We start from the raw sequence: 21,125 nt of genomic DNA on the forward strand, positions 1-21,125 counted from the left end.
CTAATGAAGAGACCATAATCAAATACTCCTGGGAAAGACAATTAGCTGGCCTCCTTCAGAAACAAACACTCAGAAACTTCTTAAAAGCACAAAGGAGAATGCTGAACCTCTAAGAATAAAACAAATAACATTAGTTTAAGGAAACTGCCCTCCAGGTAAATATAAAAGCAAAATTCTTCCCAATAATATTAAAGAGTGAAACGCACTTAGTGGAAAACTTATGAGCCTAAAGCAACTGTTGACCGAATAGCAGAAACCAGTCTATGAAAATCATAATTGAAAATAAAGTCTATAATTCTGCTAATTAGACACAGACATTATAAATGTCTATGTCTTCCACTGTCCAGTGTTTATTCATATACATAAATTAAAATACAATAATTTAAATACAAGCAAAACTACCCTTGAACAGTTTTTTTCTTCTTAAGATGTTTGTATCTTAACTCATGTTCAGAGCAAAAATGTATCAGAAAGGAAAATACTCTATTTAATTTTTCAAAAACTTTTTATTTTAGGGAGGATGCCTTAAATATGAAAAACCTACTATCTACTAGGTTCTAAAGAAGATGGACAAATAGTGGGAGTATATGAAAAATACTTTCACTTCTTAAAACAAATACATATAAAACAATAACTTATTACCTCCAGGAAAAAGAACTGGTTACCTTTATTTTTTTTAACCTTTTGGCATTTCTGTTCCCTTCCCTTAAATAAATCAGTTATTTATTTGAACCTGCTTTCTGTTCATTTCTCAAATAAATATTCACTGCTGGGGTTACTAGCCTTCACCATTATAACATTATTGTAACTAGTCAAAAATGAAAATAATATGATTTTGCTTAACTTCTTTTTAATACAGATAGCTTAAAAATAAAAAGAACCAGTGTCTTTCTATTGTAATCTTATAAATAGCCTTCTAACAGTCTTGTATTTTTTATAAGCTTGCTACCACTCCCCTGTTGTAGTAAACTTCAGAAAAGGTTGCGATTCCAAAGGGCTGCCTACCAACTGAATGGCATCCTGGCCTTGGCAGGCTGAGCGCCTCATTCTGGCTGCTCTCACTCCCTCTAGCGATGGCAAAGCTCATCTGTCTGATCACCCAGTTACCTCACTGAACGAGAGCTTGGCGAAGTCCTGCCCATCTATGACATCACCCCCTTCTTCAACCACTGCGAGGTGAAGCTTTAACTTCAGACTTGGAGGTGGGCTGTGCAGTAAACTGGAATGCTGTCCCTTGCTGGCTCCTCAGTGGAGGCGTGATCCGAACAGGACCAGCTCAGCCTGCAGCTGCCGTTGGCTTTGTGTGGACTGGACGCCGAGTTGGGCAGAGGGGGAGGGTTATTACTCCAATTCCCGGGCAGTGGAATTACAGCTAGAGCGGCAGAACATATGGGATTGCTTTTTCTCGCCTTCCCGGTAAGTGTTTCCCATGTTTTTCCTTATGATTGTCCCAGAAAGTTTGCTTGGTTTTACTCTCTAGAAAGAAATGACTTGGTATCATGAGGCATCCAAATACGAACGTTTGCTCTGTCACCAGGACGAGCAATGTATGTGCGTGCAAGCCAGCAAGGAAAAATTGGACTGTTACAGCCAAATGCAAGAAGTTTCTTGAAATCTTTCTTTCATTAAAAAAAACGAATGATAAATGGCTATTTTCTGTCTCGTGTCATTGCTATTTGAAAAGAGCCTTATAGAAAACATTAAGTTGGAAAGTTAAATGTTAGATGTTAAGGAATACGAGGCAGATTTTTTCACAGAGAGGAAAGCGAAAGGTCTTGCTAACTTGGTGTGTACTGTATGTGTGGTATGATCACCAATTGCTGCTTTTACAACTGTGAAAGAAAATCAATAATCCCTCAGCCCATGAGTACGCAGTACATGAAAAGCATACATCTTGCTCACAGCTAGCCCAGCTACTCCTGGAGACTTATGTGCCTCTGGAAGGATTAACAGCTACACCTAGATTTTAAAGCTTGCACTGCTATCCTGCCAGAGCTGCTTCAAGCATTTCAGGCTTGCAAATCTCAACTAGTGAATTCAACTCAGAGGAGGGGGAGACTCTCTTACAAACCATATCTCCTCTCCAGAAGAACGCCAAAATCCATTGCTTGGGCAAATGTAGTATGTGACTAGCATAGTAATTGGCAAAGTCTACTCAGAAAAACTAACAAAGCTCAGCCTGGAAGTTAAGCCTGATGTATGCAGGGATTTCAGTGTGGCAGGGGGTAAAAAATGAGTAGAGCCCTCATCAAGTGGGATATGCAGAGTATCCATTCACTTGCAACTTATAATGGGAAAATCTTATATTGAAAGAAATATTTTTATACAACAAAGCTTTCCAAAAGTAGTTAAATGTATCTTCTCAAGAAAATTTTTTTTTCAGTGAATTAGATCTGAAACAAAATGGTTGCATAGAGGTAAAAAGTACAACAGGCCTATATTTTCTCAACATCTGGGGGTTTGACTGTTATTTATTTATTGAGAATTTAAAAGATTTTTAAAAAGCCTTGCTATGTGCCAATCATGGAACCAAATTCTCCAATGGTTTTAACAATTAACTATTTTAAATTTTCTTAATAAATCTATCTGCTCTAAAATGCACACATATGTTCCTTCGTTATAGCAGGAAACAACATGAATAAAGCCACTAGAAAAGTGCTTCAGCTGTAGCAATGCCTTTCATTTATCCCCGACCACATAGGAATATCCTGACCAGCATAAACATAAAGAATGAATTTGTCTGTTTTCAGATAGGACCACTTATGCCTGCCTCAAAGTGACAGATGACAGATACCCATCTCTCTTGAAATGAGTAAAGAAAGAAATGAACCTTTTAAAAGTACTACAAAATATTAATATTACCACTACTACCAATATTAATAATAATATGCCAGGTTTTAATCTATAAGAAGATTAAATCAGAGATATGTCACTTAGTTTGCAGATATATATGTGTGTATACACAACATATACACACACATACACAAACACATACATATATTAGCCTGAAATAAAAAACAGCGTTACAAAAATATGATTGCATGTATTTAAGTAGGAAAAGCACATCTAATTTCTTTTTTAAATAGAGCACTGCCAAAAATATATCTAGTCCAAGGATCAGAAAAGGTATTATTGAATGAATAAACATAATGAATTCATAATATTGTGTATAATACTGTATAATACTATCAGTTATTAATTAGGCTGTATAATACTATCAGTTATTAATTGGGCTTTTCATTCCCCTCCCCCCACTTTAACTCAATTATGGTTAGGTTCAAAATGCCCAATTAAACACTTCCTAAACATTAACGTTTGTGGAATATATAACTGGGCAGCAAGTAAAGTTTTTACAAAAAGAAGAAAAACAGTAAGAAAATTTGTCATAACTGAATGTGTTAGTAAAATAGAAGGTATGTTTCTTTTGCCTTCAAGTGTTAATTAAGGAGCCTCCAATTCCATCAAAACTTTTTCAGAGCTAAATGAAGCGGTGTGAAATAAATTTGGTTGAAATCTTGTGGCTGTCAGACTTTGTTAGCAAGCTATTAATTATCTTTACCCCAGTTTCTTCTCTAGACTATATTGCCCAATCAAATAGAAACTCCAATTACATTCAGCACCTCCTGCCTAGGGACACAAGACCCTAATGAACACTCAGTGTCTCCAGATGAAAAATACAATTATCATCTTTAAACATGAAAGTGCACTGCAGAGAGATTTGTCTCTGCTTTTCTTGGCCACACACACTAGGGCTTCCTCCTCTTTCTGGATTATTTTGAACAATTTTAAACCCTACAAAAATCAGTAGCAGAGAACCTGCCTTGTATTAATGTTATATGAATGTTTCTTTATGCTTTTATTCTTGATATGCCAAATGTTCATACCAATATTAAATTAAATCTGGTCATTAGAAAAAAAAATTGGTTTAAAACTGCCATTTCAGTGGATCTTAACTTTTCCCCCTATTTTTAAGGTGGGTGGGCTACATAACAAAGAATGTGTTTAATGCCAAGATCCAAGACTAACTTAAAATTTTTGATTAAACCCCCTTAAATATTCTTTTATTCAACCAGTTTATTTTAATAGTATTATAAATAATTGTTGACGGTCAAATAAGACCACTATAAATGAAGTCAACGAGGGAAATAAGATTCAGTAAATTTTTCAAAGCCTGTAACTTCTTCCCTCCTTTTCTCCTCAGTCTCCCTTGCCTCCCACCCCCACCTTTTGCCCCAGAGGCCTTTACTGTTCTTCTCAACGGGAGGCTTTGTTGTAATTAAACCAGAGGAAAACTGGCTGGCAGCAGCCAACATCTGACCTAGGGCTTCTGAAAGCAGTGTTCTGGTAGAGTGTACCACCCCCCAGCGGGCAAAAACTCTACAGTAAATCTCTAAGCAATATTAATTCTCCAAAGTGCATTTTTCTCTTCAGAGCATAAAAAGGGCCTTTTCTCGACTCTTTCTAACATTCCACCATTTCAAAAACTTATCACAAGTCAACAAACAAATTTCCATCAAAGAGATGGTTTGTAAATGTCTTCTGGAAAAAGCCTTCTGCCGCTTAAGAACCGAAATAGGAATATACATTTCAGAAAGCATTTTCCAGTTTCAGAATGCAGATAAACATCGCTTAATTTGGTAAAACATCACACTAAAAAACAGTCTGAAAGCCATGTTTATGTTGCATAGGAGAGCAGGTTTCAGGACTTTGACTTGTCTGTTGACAAGAAGACCAGAGAAAACAGATTTTAAGTAAAAAAGAATGAAATGTAATCTAAGCAGCAGCTTAAAGTCGCATTTGTTTAACATATGCATAATCTCTTTCCTAGCCCACAAATCAAGTGTCAGGAATGTATAAAAAGCTCTCTCCAGGTATTCGTCTGCTTAAATGAGAGAAAGGAGAAATTGCTCTCTCTTGATGAGACAATGACAGCTTTTGTTCTTTATTCTTTCACTTTTCACGTGCACAAGTTACCGTGGCAACTTTGAAAAGAAAACCCAGAGACCACATTTGGTTAAACACCATTTTTAAAGTGTGCCACTGGACTGTGGATTGATCAGTCTATGTGTTGATGATTTTCTTCCTCATCATTTGGTTTAAATCAACAATACTCAACTCTGACATGAAAAAAACAAGGTGTTTTTTATGATTAGGGATGTTATCATCCAGCTCAGTGCTTGGCACACAGTAGACCCAAATATTTGTTCTACTAGAGTATGGAAACTTGAATATTAGAAATTTAAAGCATATCAACCAAATTGTACTCACAACACTGAAAAAGGCATTTCAAGTTTGCAGTGGGAAAATGTTTGCGGTTTAACAAAGATAAGCATAGTTTTAATTGCAATTGCTTAAAAGTCAATGCAAACTTAAAGCTTGTCCCCTGCCCCAAGCTCTCTACTGCTCACCTTTACCAACCTCTAAATTAATATCTTATTCATTCTTATAAGCCATGGTTTTCTAACTCATTTAGTCTGGCTTAATATCATAAAGGAAGCAGCCTTCACTATGATGAAAGATAACATTCCAGTTTGCCTTTTTGTTTTAAGGATGCTCAGTTTAACTTTATAAGCCACAACAAATGAAGCAGAATTAGATTCATTTATCACAAACCTATTGGGGGCAAGAACCAGTAACATAAAAGGAGAAAGTAAAAATACTTTACTTTGGAACTTTCATCCCCTATTTGCATAAATGAAACAAACCTTACAGGCCAGAAAACAGTCTGGATAAAACTACGTAAGAAAAGGCACACTTGCTTCTCTGCCTCTCCCTTTAGACTTCATGACTCTCAAGAGGAGAGTTAGAGGTCCTTCTGCTTGCCTGGCATTAAACAAAAGAATTGGAACTTTCCTGAAATCTGATGATCGTGGAAAATTTAACTACCAGACAGGCTGCTTAGAAAGCATTTTGCTGTCACCATCAACTAACCTGATGTACTCCAGTTTTTCAGTTTAACCATACACGTAGTTTATTTGAAATACCATTTGTCGTTACAAAGACTTAGCATTCATAGGTTGATCATTTTTTTGAGCTTTCTAGCAGCAATTTAAACCTTCATGAATAAATTACTTTCCTAATACTCCAAATTATGATTGTATAAATTCCAGTTTACCTAGAAGTATTAACAGACTTGGATAAATTTGAGTAAGCATATATTTTCTTCAATCTCAAGGTTTTACTCAAAATAATAATGCAATTAACTTCGATTAAGAGTTCTACATGCCTTTCTACTTTTAGATTTAATATTTTTAAAAGTTTCCCAGAGAGTTAAGAGACCCTGATGTGAGGCAAAGCATTAAAAAGAAACGAAAATCTCAAAACTCTATACTCGATTTAAGATTTTTTTTAAATGAGCAATGATTTCAAATCAAAGTCAATTTAAATCAAAGGGAGCAAATAAAGGATTTAGGAAGTTAGCACTATCAACATACAATCTTAATCTAAGTGATCAAAACATGAGAAATACCTTGTCATCTCAAACATTCCCACCTCTAAAATACTGTAGTAGCAAAGAAGGAATCATATAAACATGTAGATTGCCTCAAGTTCTTGACTTTATTTAAATACCAGTTTTCTATTCAGATACAACTTCTTCAATTATGTTAGTTTTCTTAAACTATCTCAAAATGATAGCATCTTTATCTATTTACATTCTTTTAAGTGTATCATGGAAATCAATTGGAGGCTTCTTGCAAACGTGATTACATTATAAATGCATTTTTAAAAATCCACGATTTTTATTTATAAAGATAAACTGAATAGGAAAATCCATATTAAAAATCTGATTTACCAGTGAGGCGATTATGTTTTTCTTCTTTTTGCTACAGTTCTACATGCTATATACTGAAGCAATGATAACAATTTTAAAAAAATTTTAAGCATTCCTTTAAATAACCAGGGATCCATTTATGTTTTCCCCCAAGTTACCCCATTAACAATATTTTTCTAAAAGATCGATTCCTTTTTGTTCAGAAGTAATGGCCTCTTTCAAGCCTATGCAGACATAAAGGCTCTGAAGTCGATGTTGTGGAAACCAGGCCACAGTGTCCATGCCAGTGGGGATCATTTTTCTTTTCATCAGTCACATTCAACTACAATGTCTTTATGTGCATGAATATGTAGAGCCAGTTCAGAAAGAGGAAAGTCTAAGCATGGGGGTAGGATCACTTATTTTAGATGGAGAGACCATTACAGCCTCTAATATATAAAATAAAACAAAACTCTTTAGCACTATAGTTTTTAAATATAAAAGGTCAGGAGAAGATATAAAATATAAGATATAAAACACAACCAAGCATGCATTGAACTGTTTGAGCTTAAGTAAAGGGAGTAAGAACTTGTGAAGGAAGCTTCATTTTTCAAAGAGTATCCTTCTCTCCAGAGAAACATGCTTTATATTTTTGCCTTTTGTTTTAATTCAATCTGGGGAGAAAAGAATGGCATTTTCCAAGAACTTAATGAGATTTCAGGCTTTCTGTTAATCCCACATTATTACCACTATTGTATTAATGGCAATGTGAGTTTGCATATCAAATAGAGCAGAGGAAGCAGTTTCACAAATGTAAAACAGAAAAATAAATTAATCTTCCTTCTTTTCACACCAATTTAGAATATTTTTTCTTTCTCTGGGTTAAAAATGTGAAAATCAATACATATTCTTGGAGCTTGAATTGGTGAAATACTTACAGCTCAGCCACAAGCTTTAGCTCTGGTTGTCATTATGATCATCACCTTGCACATACTCTAGGCTGACCAACAATTTTTAAATTCCCATTCGTCAGATTAATCTTTTCAACTTTAGAGTATGTCCTGGTGTATGAGAAATGGCCAGCTATTGGCAACATTTTAAGCAGTTTCTCACCTGTGATTTTTATAATGGTTTTGATTAGTTTTTAATGCAGTTCAACAAAAGTAACTGTTTTTTAAATTGCTTTAAATTTTTTCTTAAATTTACCAAACTACTTTATATGTTGAATAATTTTCAAGCTTAGAAAACATTTACAGAAGATACTTTTTAAAGTAACATTGTAATTATAATTTCACAGCTTGCTTTTCCATTTTCACATACCAAGAAAGCAACAGTTTTCAAGAAAATACTCCACTGAAATTCAACAATAATGAGCAAAACCCTAAAGGCATCACTGTAAAACCTCACATTAAACAATAAATCACTTAAACTTTCCTTTATGGGCACTTTGCAATATTCACTAGAGACTACTTTATCCATCTGCTAACTGCTATTTTTACTTCAAGTTGCCTAAATAATAAATTAAATGTATCTGTAATTTTTTTTCAGTTTCCTTCTGTTAATGCAGTCTATTAGTGTTGATATCTGGTGACAAACTAAAAGAAACCGAACTTTCAAAGAGAACCAGAAACACAAATTTTGGCCTTATTTAACAGTCACTTTCAGTACTGTTTGAATTCTGGAACAGATGCTATCCTTGTTGGATGCTAGGTAATTACTGGGGGAGAAGCAAATTGCTTCTACTTTCAGGGTCAAATATTTCCATGATACCTTAATGAACTCTACTTGTATAGAAAGCCCCTGAGTGGGTAACCTTGCGTAACAGATACTGATCCTACCCACCTCCCCTGTCCACCCCCAAAAATCGTCATGCATATTAGATAATGAACAAAGCAGTCATCATTAAAATCATGAGTCTCTTTGGTAAAGCCTTAAGCCCTTTCAGAAGTGAAAAAAGACAATCATTGGAAATTGGCATGTTCCTGTTTGAACCTAGAGGGAAATGCCTTGTCAGCTTTTGATATGCTTTCCTAATGGTCATTACAAGGAGACATTGAAATAGCGTCCTTTCTGTCCCAAATACAGTTTCTCAAGTTCAGTTTGCTAAAAATTGTATTCTCCTGAAAAAAATACTATGACTTGAACTTCTACGCTGCCTTTTGGTCAACAATACCTGAGTAACTAGAGTTTCAAGATCATCAACTAGCCCTTAAAAACACCTCTAAGGAGGAAGGTCATAGTGTCCACATTCTGCAATTGGGAAAACTGAGGCCTGCAAGAAGAATTAAACAGGGCACTGAGCAAATCAAAAGAAACGCTTCTAAAGCAAACCCTTTTCAACTCTTTAAATTGTAGATTATATGACTTTGTAAAACTATGTTCAGAAATGTCTAAAACGTTACCATGGCATTTCTGTCAAAAATCCTTGTTATGTCTTTGTTCACCTCTTTGACATGTACTTGTTTTCTTCTTTTTAAACATTTTATCATTTTATATCTAAGATTTAAAAGTGAACTTTTAAAGATTGGCCTGACCTGAATTCAAAATCCATGCAAGGGGCTTACTGCCTCTTGAATGAAGCTTTGCTTCTGATTTGTTGAACAATCAGTTAACAGTTGAAATTATCTATTTGGTGACAATCTCAACTTTGGCTTCCACTTTATTTATATAAACGGGAAGTAAAAGACAAAGAGGTCATCTTATCCCTTTGCAACAACTACTATGATGAAAGATGTGTTGCTTAAAGAAAGAAGTGAAGTTAAATTTCTAGGAAATTTCTCTAGTGTGTTAACGTTCATTGTTAATAGTTCATTAAAACATTTTACTTTCACAGGAGATGCTCAGACCCAGTGTATTTCAAGGAACAGAAACATAAAGGAAACCTAGTATGCTTCCCTTTTTTTTCCATGAAGAATATTTGAATTAAGTTTTTTTACCTCTTGAAAGAATACCTGTTCTTTCATAACCTGTGACTGCACCAGCTATTCTGAGAAAGCAGCAAGAAGCAAAAGCTGGAAATAGCTATTTCACAGCAGGTAATCACACCTCAGGATGTAGCTACTGTACAAAGTTTATACTTGGATAATACTGGATGGGAATAAAGGTGGGGGGTAACTGCCTGAAAAACCTATTACTATACAGGTCTTAGCATCATGAATGACTTTCTTCATGAGGATCTGAAGTTACTATCTCTGACCACACTGCACAGAAGAGCCAATAAGAATTTCAAAGAGAGCAGTTTCCACTAAGGGAATTAAGCTACACAAAAGGAACCTTCACACAGAAACTCTATAAGAAAGAAAAAAAAAAAAAAACATAGGAAACCATGTGTTCTACATAGTAACAGGAAACTGAATTGTTTCTGGTCCCCACTTTAATAAGCTTGCCCACCATGCTGAACCGCAGCTGGAATGTTCATTGACAACAGCAAGCCTGATCTGGAGGTGTGTGCGGCATAGGATTACTTGAATAAACAGTGAAGAATATTTCCAAGGACTAAACAAGAGTTTATAAGTCCCAGCCCCTCACCAGGAAAATAATATATGCGCATTGGATTTTCACTCACGCAAAATTTACCCACATCGTTCAATAAGGTAGGAAAAATATTAAAGTCTTTTATTTTCATGCCTGAAATTATAAAGGCTAATTAATACCTAAAGGTGCTGAAGAAATTATATTACACAATAGATCAGTACAAATCTATAATTCTCCAGCCATGGAGAATGTTGAATAATATTTTAGATTAGAACTTGAAGAAAGATAAATGCATTGTGAAAACATGTTATGAGATAGAATGTAATGAAAAATGTTCATAAAGCCATTAAACCATGTAGTACAAAACATACAATAAAATGGGAGAAAAAGAAAGAGCTAGTTTAACATGAAATGGAATTTTCCACTTAGATTAGCTAGATGTATTAGCTGTATGTCTTTCCTTCCCTAAAGTAAATGAAAAAGATTCCTTCTGATTTTCTTGCTAGAAATACCTATCTCACATGTTTAATATTAATAATCAAAGAAAAATAACATCAGTAATCAAAGCAAACACCTGGCTTTACTGGGATTCAGGATCTCAAGAGATGTGTAACTATTCCTGAATAGTAAGAGAATAGATTTTTTTTTACTACACATTTCTACACTTGTACAGTCTACCTAATAGAAAGCAGATATAAAATTTTCATTCTTAAGAACAGTAACATTATTATCTTTAAATATAACAAATCATATTCATATGTGTCAATTCATTATGAATATTAAGAAAAAATTAGAAATCTGACTAGCTTGGTCAATGACTGGCTATGAAACTGATATAAAGTATTATGAAAACGCTTTAGAATATTCAATAAAACTAATTATATTTAACATTTCAAAGTCAGATAGATTTGGGACATAATACTTCTTAATACCAGAAACATTTAAGGTAAAAAGATTATGTGATTGTGTTCATTGTTAGCTAGCAATAAAACCTAAGCATGCAAAAAAAAAAAAAAAATTAACTAATAAAAGTGATTATAGATGTTGCAGTTTCCACATCTATTTTGAATACCATTTTAAATATGCTGGCCTGATGGTTTTCTGTCTTTTTTTTGTTTAACTCACTCCATTTTAGGGCTCTGAAACTACCTTGTGTAAAGACCTCAACACTGCTGACCATGATCAGCCCAGCCTGGAGCATCTTCCTCATCGGGGCTAAAATCGGGCTGTTCCTCCAGGTGGCACCACTGTCAGTTATGGCTAAATCCTGTCCATCTGTGTGCCGCTGTGATGCCGGTTTCATTTACTGTAATGATCGCTTTCTGACATCCATTCCAACAGGAATACCAGAGGATGCTACAACTCTCTACCTTCAGAACAACCAAATAAATAATGCTGGGATTCCTTCAGATTTGAAAAACTTGCTGAAAGTAGAAAGAATATACCTATATCACAACAGTTTAGATGAATTTCCTACCAACCTACCAAAGTATGTGAAAGAGTTACATCTGCAAGAAAATAATATAAGGACTATTACTTATGATTCACTTTCAAAAATCCCCTATCTGGAAGAATTACATTTAGATGATAACTCCGTCTCAGCTGTTAGCATTGAAGAGGGGGCATTCCGAGACAGTAACTATCTCCGGCTGCTTTTCCTGTCCCGTAATCATCTTAGCACAATCCCCTGGGGTTTGCCCAGGACTATAGAAGAACTCCGTTTGGATGATAATCGTATATCCACCATCTCATCACCATCTCTTCAAGGTCTCACTAGCCTAAAACGCCTGGTTTTGGATGGAAACCTGCTGAACAACCATGGTTTAGGTGATAAAGTTTTCTTCAACCTAGTCAACTTAACAGAACTGTCACTGGTACGGAATTCCCTGACTGCTGCACCAGTAAACCTTCCAGGCACAAACCTGAGGAAGCTTTATCTTCAAGATAACCATATCAATCGGGTGCCCCCAAATGCTTTTTCTTATCTAAGGCAGCTGTATCGACTTGATATGTCCAATAACAACCTAAGTAATTTACCTCAGGGTATCTTTGATGATTTGGACAACATAACCCAATTGATTCTTCGCAACAATCCATGGTATTGTGGGTGCAAGATGAAATGGGTGCGTGACTGGTTACAATCACTACCTGTGAAGGTCAATGTGCGTGGGCTCATGTGCCAAGCCCCTGAAAAGGTTCGGGGAATGGCTATCAAGGACCTCAATGTAGAACTGTTTGATTGTAAGGACAGCGCACTTGTAAGCACCATTCAGATAACCACTGCAACACCCAACACAGTGCATCCTGCTCAAGGACAGTGGCCAGCTCCAGTGACCAAACAACCAGACATGAAGAACCCCAAACTCACTAAGGATCAGCGAACCACGGGGAATCCAGCAAGAAAAACAATTGTCATTACTGTGAAAGCTGTCACCTCCGACACAATTCGTATCTCTTGGAAACTTGTCCTACCTATGACTGCTTTAAGACTCAGCTGGCTCAAACTGGGTCACAGCCCAGCGTTTGGATCTATAACGGAAACAATTGTAACAGGAGAACGCAGTGAATACTTGGTCACAGCCCTGGAGCCTGATTCGCCCTATCGAGTCTGCATGGTTCCCATGGAAACCAGTAACCTCTACCTATTTGATGAAACTCCTGTTTGTATTGAGACTGAAACCGCACCCCTTCGAATGTACAACCCTACAACCACCCTTAATCGAGAGCAAGAGAAAGAACCTTACAAAAACCCCAGTTTACCATTGGCTGCCATCATTGGTGGGGCTGTGGCCCTGGTGACCATCGCCCTTCTCGCTTTAGTGTGCTGGTATGTTCATAGGAATGGATCACTCTTCTCAAGGAACTGTGCATACAGCAAAGGGAAGAGAAGAAAGGATGACTATGCAGAAGCTGGCACCAAGAAGGACAACTCCATCCTGGAAATCAGGGAGACTTCTTTTCAGATGTTACCGATAAGCAATGAACCCATCTCAAAGGAGGAATTTGTAATACACACCATATTTCCTCCTAACGGAATGAATCTGTACAAAAACAATCACAGTGAAAGTAGTAGTAACAGAAGCTACAGAGACAGTGGTATTCCAGACTCAGATCACTCACACTCATGATGCTGGAGGACTCGCAGCATACTGTGTTTCGGTTTTTTTAAACCTAAGGGAGGTGATGGTAGGAACCCTGTTCTACTGTAAAACACTGGAAAAAGAGACTGAGAAAAGCAATGTACTGTACATTTGCCATATAATTTATATTTAAGAACTTTTTATTAAAAGTTTCAAATTTCAGGTTACTGCTGCGATTGATGTAGTGGAGAAGCCTGAACACAATTCTATATTTTAGTACTTTTTAGTAATTTGTACTGTATTTTCCTTGCAAATATTGAAGTTATAAATCATTTACTTTGTGTTCTACTGAGTAAGATGACTTGTTGACTGTGAAAGTGAATTTTCTTGCTGTGTTGAACAATCAGAACTGCGTTCACATGAGATCCTTGTAGTATAAGCACAGGCCATTTTTCACTTTGGTATTAATAAAATGTAAAAAAAAAAAAACGGCTGAATGAGAAAAATTAAATTTCAAAAGGTAGTTATGAAATAATGTTCCAATTATTAAATTTGTATTCCAGTGGTATTCAATAATCAAAATATGTGAAGTAATGGGCAATATCAGACTTGTTGCATAACTCCATTTTTATCCTAAGCAAATTAGATATCCTTAAGAAAGTAAACATATCTTCTGAACTGAATCCATCAGCTAGCATAAAAGGAGTATGAAGTCTGCTGTTGTTAATGCCATTGTTAACAAAGCTTTGAGAATAAAGGACTTCACAAAAACAATAATGTAAGCGTGCTTCCAGTTTAGGGGGAAATTTGTACTTAGGAAAACATGAAAACTTAGACTCGCATAGCGTAATGAACACAAATCTCAGAATTGCATTCTGGTTTTGCCTATACCATCCTGATTTTTGAAAAGTCAACTCTAAAGACACAATTGTTCATGTTTATGATGTTTTTATCATAAAGGATGTCAAAAAAAACCTTACGCACATTAAAAAGGTAGCATAACCAGAAGCAATTCCCCTCAGCAATGAAGAGAAAGTAGTACTTTAAATGAGAATTTAAAAGAAAAATAAATACTAGAAATTAAACTTAGATCTGGTTTATGTGAAACATTTTAACACTGTACATAAACGTTCAATTTACGTTCACAATGATCAAGAATACTGCCCATTACTGTCACAGTTTTCCAGATATGACATAATTAACTTGTAATGTAACATTTCTTTCCAGCTTCCTACTGAATTGTGAGCTATTACTTGTTTAAAAACCTCATCACTTTTCTGTTGCCATGATTTTTTTTTTTCCCAACAAAAAACCAAAGTGCATTGTACGCCCTTTGGCCAGTCTTGTATGTGCCTTGATCCAACGCTACATGTATTCAGCTTTTAAAACTCGACAAATTTTTCATACTTCCTTAAATATGAAAAATTGTGGTCTTATTGCTGAATAAAACAAAAAAAAGGACAAAATAATCGTGCTTGCTTTTTCGGGATTATGTTACTATCACTAAAGTAGCAAACTGCCCAACACATTAGTCCTAAGTACCCCCGTGTATTTTTCTAGGCATAAAAATAAATGTTGGCTACAAATAAAAAAATAGCAATATCTTGAGCTCGTGTATCATTTTACTTACAGGGTTCAGTGTTTCATGCATAAACAAATATCCTAACAGTCTTTTGGAATACTCTTACAGAAAACTTCAGAAGCGGTTTTGTGACCTTTCAGTCTTTGTACACTGTTGCCGTTGTCCTGGCTGATACCTTAAGGTGGTTTTTGAAAAATTAATGTTTTTTAAAATAGCTTTTTGGTAGTATGAGTTGGCATCAGAGGATCTGATATCTCAGATTTACCACTTACTAGGTATGTGAAAACAAACCATTTACTCTCCTTAGCTTAGTTTCCTTATCTATACAATGGGGCTATTAATACCACCCACCTCACAGGGTTGTTGTGAGGATTAAATGAGACAATGTGCTTGGAAACTGTAAAATGTTCAACAAAATACAAGTTACTACTATTATGGTCAAGCAAAGTGAGCCATGTGTTCCCAGTGGTTTGTTACATATCGCTGCTTCTACTACTCTGCTAACAAATATCTCCAACTGCCTATGAAACCTCATTTATTCATTTGCCATTTTCAAATGTTTCTCAACACTTTCTCTTTTGACTTCCTGTTAAGGATAGTTGTTTTCTAGGGATAACTTAGCAAAGAAAATGTGATTAACATTGAATACAGGGAACATTTTCTGAAGGAAGTTTGATTTTGCTTCCAGAGGTTTTGAGTAGTTTAGCTACAAGCTCTGCCAGAAGTCAGGGAAAGGGCTGGATGGTTCCATAAAGTCCCTATAAACCTGTGAGTTTATAAAAAGTCAAAAGCCAAGACTATTTTCCAGTTAGTATACCTTTCATGAGCACAGAAAATTTTATGTGTTCTAATACATGCATTTTAATTATTTTACCTGGGATAAATCAGAAATATGTTTTACACTACCAAATAGACAAAGCACTGAGAGGGTAAAAGTTTATTCTTTTACCTAGGCTTGCTATGAAATCCAAATACTTTGCTGAAATATATATATACTTTCAATAAATGACAAAACACAAATCTCCACCTTAAAGGACACTAAATTAATTATAGATACATATACATCTATCTATCCCAAGCTAAATGTTCACAATTTTTACTGATCAGGTACTAACAAAGAAAAATGTAGGAAAAAAAAATTCAATCCTGAATATGCAGCTTATACATTTAACAAGAATACAATGGGGAAGTTACAAAAAAATTGAGGGAAAAATCACTCCCCTGCTGAATGTTTGACAAAAATCAAGAATTGTTTTTGGGGCTTCCCTGGTGGCGCAGTGGTTGAGAATCTGCCTCCCAATGCAGGAGACACGGGTTCGAGCCCTGGTCTGGGAAGATCCCACATGCCACGGAGCAGCTGGGCCCGTGAGCCACAGCTGCTGAGCCTGCGCGTCTGGAGCCTGTGCCCCGCAACGGGAGGGGCCGCGATAGTGAAAGGCCCGCGCACCGCGATGAAGAGCGGTCCCCGCACCGCGATGAAGAGTGGCCCCCACTTGCCGCAACTAGAGAAAGCCCTCGCACGAACCGAAGACCCAGCACAGCCAAAAATAAATAAATAAATTAATTAATTAATTAATTAAAAAAAAAAAAAAGAATTGTTTTTGGATGCAGGCACTTGTAACTGCATTAAATCACTGCACTTACACTCTCGTTCCCTATTAAAAACAACACTGTGTCCTTTCAGTGAGGCCTATTTATTAAAAGTATTCCCCCGTGCCAAAGGAACTAGTAAAAAACTCTGCTTTACTAACCACATTTTCTGAGTAAAGCACATTTTATAGGTACATGCCAACATGACAGTTTTCATGAGGAATCCAAAGAGACCCACGTGCTTTAAAGCACCTGAAGTGTGGGTGTTAAAAAGGAACCAATCCACCACTGAATTCACTTTAAGATTAGCTCATCTGGGGGCTTCCCTGGTGGCGCAGTGGTTGAGAATCTGCCTGCCAATGCAGGGGACACAGGTTCGAGCCCTGGTCTGGGAAGATCCCACATGCCACGGAGCAGCTGGACCCGTGAGCCACAATTACTGAGCCTGCGCGTCTGGAGCCTGTGCTCCGCAACAAGAGAAGCCACGATAATGAGAGGCCTGCGCACCGCGATGAAGAGTGGCCCCCACTTGCCGCAACTAGAGAAAGCTCTCGCACAGAAACGAAGACCCAACACAGCCATAAATAAAAAAAAAAAAAAAAAAAAAAAGATTAGCTCATCTGCCCCTGAAAACAGTAGTGGCATTTACAATTCGAATTCCTTTCTCCTACTTAGCATGATTAGCAAATCTTAATTTAGCACAGTGTTGGAATTAAAACTACTGTACTTTATGCTTTTGGACTATTGATTAAATTAGCAAAAAAAATAACTCACGGTATCAATCACTTTCTTAAGAACTTCAAAGTTCTTTACAAAAAAATCTCAACAGCCAATGACCTTTACTGAGTGGCTTCTATATTATAAAATAGTAGGAGCTTTGCCTTCAAGAAGTGTGCTGTCTAGAGGTTGTAAGGCATTAAACAAATAATCTAGTGAAAGTTATACTGTGACTGCAGTATAGACAAAATAATTACATCTATCTGGATGGATCAAGGAAGACCTCATGAAGGAGGTAAAACTAGGGCTGGTATTGAAAGATAGGAAGGTATTTAAGGAGAAAGCAAGAAAAACAGATACTGGCCATGGAGAGAAAATGGTGAACAAAGTCATGGAGGTTGGAAAACAGTCACGGTGCTTATCGATGCTGGCTTTGGTCAGAATCACTTGGGGAGGCTCTTTCTTAATTTAACCAGGCCGCAAAACAGACCTACTAAATTTAAATCTCCCAGGTTAAGTTTGAGTATTTATATACTTTTAATTCCAAAGGTGTTTCTGCTGAGGTTGAGTACCACTGATTTAGGAGGTGTTTGTGGAAAGGCCAACAGTCCAGCTGAAACACAGGGTCCATGAAGGAGATAAAGCTGGACACATTTTTTTTATGTCAGGCTTTGTTATGTTGTGTTAAGTGTGTTAAATTCCAAGCTGAGAAGTCTTCATGATATTCTTTGGCAATGGTTGTTAAGCAGGTGCATAAATAATCAATACTTTAGGGACATTTTGTAGAAATAAAGAATATTGCATGAAGGATAAAGAAGGAGAAACTGGGAGTAAGAAGACAAGTTAGACGTCTATGCAGTATTCCAGGCAAGAGGAAATAAGAGCCTGAACAGTGAAATAGGGTTTTTAAAAAAGGTGTAATTCAAAAGATACAGGAAAGGTAGAATTTCTAGGAATTGGAAACTGAAGAAAGAATAAAAATTGAAGATAATTCTCAGCCTGAGTAAGTAAAATGTTGGTGAGGCAATTAATAATGATGGAAAATACTGGAAAAGCAAATGTCAGAGTATTTTGTACATAATGAGTTTGAATAGGTGACCATATGCACAGTACAGGTTTACACTGGCTGATTATTTTAGTAGTTCCGTCTTTGCCTTCCATAGTGAACCAGTTTAGATGATAAATTATAATCACCGTAGGTTTAAAGTACTTTTATGTTACCCCTCTGGAAATGTCTACCAGGAAGTTGGAAATGAGGGTGTGGGGACAGATCTTCAGCATCAAGGAAGGGAATCCATATCTAACAGCTTATTATTAAATTTGAGAGGATGGATGAGATCACCAACAGAATGCGAGCAGAGAAAGAGAGAAAAGAGACAAAGGAACACCTACGCTTTGTAGGGACAGAAGAGGGAAGAGGAATACAAAAACAAACAAACAAAAAAACCAGAGTCACAAAGCGGAAAGATCATTTTGAGAAGAAAATATAATGAAATCAAGGAACTAGAAACATTTTTAAAAGGAGGATGTCAAAAAGGTAGTCAGGAATATAGACTTGGAAGAGGAAACTGAATATGAAAAAAGAGGAGACCATCAGGGATTTTGAAGCAGTGTCAGCAGAGTAAGGAGGCAAAAAGCCTGTGTGATGTTGGCAGGATAATGAGAGATAAAGAAAACAGAAACAATGATTAAGTCTACTCTTTAAGAAGTTTGGAGGTGAAGGGATCTTGCTTGGTCGGTCATGTTGAGGATCAAGAGAAATAAAAAAGAAGTGAACACCAGGAAGGATATTTACTGACCTCAGGAATGAGACAGAGTTAGGAATCTACAATGAGGACAGGGAGCATATTTAACAGAAGTGAAGAAAATTGAGATGCACAAGAGGTGTGGTCCAAGTCATGGCTGTGACTCTAAGATGACTGAAGTTAAAGGCTGTGACTGAGAAGCTGCAGCTTTGGAAGAGTCACCAGCGAGGAGGACACAATCACTCCGAGAGATGGAAAGGATTGGTATGCAGGTAAGGCTTACAAGACAAGCCCTAAGGAAGATGGGGAAATGTCCCAGAGATGAAGAAGGGGGAGAAGATGATGGAATTAGACGATGTCGATGTAAAACAAGAATTTCAAAAGAAAGGACTTTGAATAGTGGTGAAAAATCAAAGTCAAGAAGAGGTCTTTCAGGGGAAGGGAAAATTTTTTTGAAACTCCCTACCTCTATTCCACACCCCTCCCCTTCCCTAGCTGCATCAAATAGTGACAGTAAGATATGCAACAGGTAACAGGGAAGGTGTCATCCTCAGGGAACAGACGTCAATTAATTCAAGGTGGTGGAAAGAATGCTAAGAGAAATGTGAGTAGCATGGGAAGCTGGAACCCAAAAGTAAAAGATTGAAATGGGCTCAGTGGAAGCAGTTAGGATATGGGCCAGAGAGGAGGTCAAAACCTCAGACGGAAAGAGACACAAAGAAGAAAAGGAGAGCAGAGGAGGGCATTGCACCTAGGATTCTAGCAGATGATCACAGTTTAAAAGGATGTTGGTCATGAGAGGTCAGTGGAAACCTCTGTTCAAAATAGTATAAACATTCTGAACGGATGAAAGAAAAAGAACTAGAATAACCAAATTAACATTTCTCTATTCTTTGAACATCAAAACAGATTTAAATCTAACTTTATCTCAAAGTATTTCTGAAGAAGTATTTCTACCCACCCGTGCAAATTTTTACCAGGCTTTCCCACAAGTATCATAGAATTCCAGGGGTAAGCAAATCACACTCTAGACCCCTCCCACTTCCTACCCACCATCTCATTTTTATACTATATGGGTGAAATGAGATTCGAAATAAATTTTAGGGCTATCTTGAAAGTTTTTTTTTTCTTTTTTAAGAGGCCTCAAAAGGAAGTATGCAGCCACAGGGGTGTGGAAGTTGGGGATAATGGGGTTTTACAGACTGATTGTGTACACACACAAAAGCAGTGCTCCTTTTTCAATGCCAGCTGGTTGCGGGGGGTAGGGAGGGAAGTCTAGGAAATTACTACCCAAAGTAATTACCCTTTTGAATGTACATCATGGCTCTGATAATTGTGGCATTACAAAGCTGAGGCTAGTTTATATCAATGTTCCATTAAAAAGCATGGATTCACTGCTGGAATTCCACATTTTAATTTCCTAGGTGTGAAGACCAATGCTAATAATAATAAAACAGTAAAGACAAGGTGAAACAGAAGTCTAACAAACCTATCTTTTAAAAATATGTTCTACAAACATTAGCAGTGTCTCACACACACAGTGGGCTTAACAAATGTCTGGTGATCACACCACTGCTGCAGACACTGCCATTTGTTGAGGACTTGGTCAAGCACAATGCTGTTTTATATATTTTAATCTTGTTTAATTCATATAGTAACTTTACAGGTAGGAATTATTATTTGCATTTTTCAGATGAGCATATTAATACTTTGAAAGTTTATGGAGTTAGATATTTTATTCATTCAACATTAACAATGATTTATTGTGCTTGGGTCTGAGTATATAGCACTGAACGATAAAGACATGGAGATTACAGTTGGAGGAGGCAGACATTCAGATATTAAACAAAAACCAAATGAACATAAAGTGAAAAATCATGACAGATGCCATGTAAGAGAAAAACATGGTGCATGAGTGAGTATAACATGAAAACCTATTTAGATTGGGTGGTAAGAGAAGCCTAAGACCTAAGGGATAGTCAGCCACGTGAAGAATGAGGTAGAGTGTTCTGAGAAGTTTAGTGAACTTAGGGATTGAAAAAAATGTCAGGGGGCTCAAGCTCAGTGAGCAAGACAGAGGTGAGATCAGCGAAGCAGGCCTGGATCAGTTCCTACAGGGTCTGGTAGGCCAAGGCCAAGGTAAAAAGTCTGGACTTCATTCTAGTATAAGAGAAGGCCACTGGAGG

At 36.6% G+C, this 21,125-nt stretch overlaps 2 protein-coding genes across 8 annotated transcripts in view; one reads left to right on the top strand and one right to left on the bottom strand.

Moving 5' to 3' along the window:
* The window catches only part of MACROD2 (mono-ADP ribosylhydrolase 2), a 2,013,670-nt gene that overhangs the window by 1,681,235 nt on the left and 311,310 nt on the right, over nt 1-21,125 (bottom strand). The window lies entirely within an intron of this gene.
* On the top strand, nt 1,207-15,180 carry FLRT3 (fibronectin leucine rich transmembrane protein 3). Of its 4 annotated transcripts, XM_057529037.1 has the most exons (4): nt 1,207-1,416; nt 9,585-9,786; nt 10,133-10,344; nt 11,361-15,180. In XM_057529037.1, exon 4 carries the CDS (start codon nt 11,404-11,406, stop codon nt 13,351-13,353), a length of 1,950 nt encoding a protein of 649 aa, XP_057385020.1. In that variant the 5' UTR covers nt 1,207-1,416; nt 9,585-9,786; nt 10,133-10,344; nt 11,361-11,403; the 3' UTR covers nt 13,354-15,180. The 4 variants fall into 4 exon arrangements, with proteins under 4 accessions (XP_057385020.1, XP_057385019.1, XP_007178684.2 ...); XM_057529036.1 differs by having other exon boundaries at nt 9,585-10,344; XM_007178622.3 differs by lacking the exon at nt 10,133-10,344.

This window comes from Balaenoptera acutorostrata, chromosome 15 (genome assembly GCF_949987535.1).
Source record: "Balaenoptera acutorostrata chromosome 15, mBalAcu1.1, whole genome shotgun sequence".
NCBI classification, from domain to species: Eukaryota; Metazoa; Chordata; class Mammalia; order Artiodactyla; family Balaenopteridae; genus Balaenoptera; species Balaenoptera acutorostrata.

Excerpts from the sequence above, each read along its gene's own strand:
- FLRT3 (XM_057529036.1), top strand. The coding sequence starts at position 11,404 with ATGATCAGCCCAGCCTGGAGCATCTTCCTCATCGGGGCTAAAATCGGG.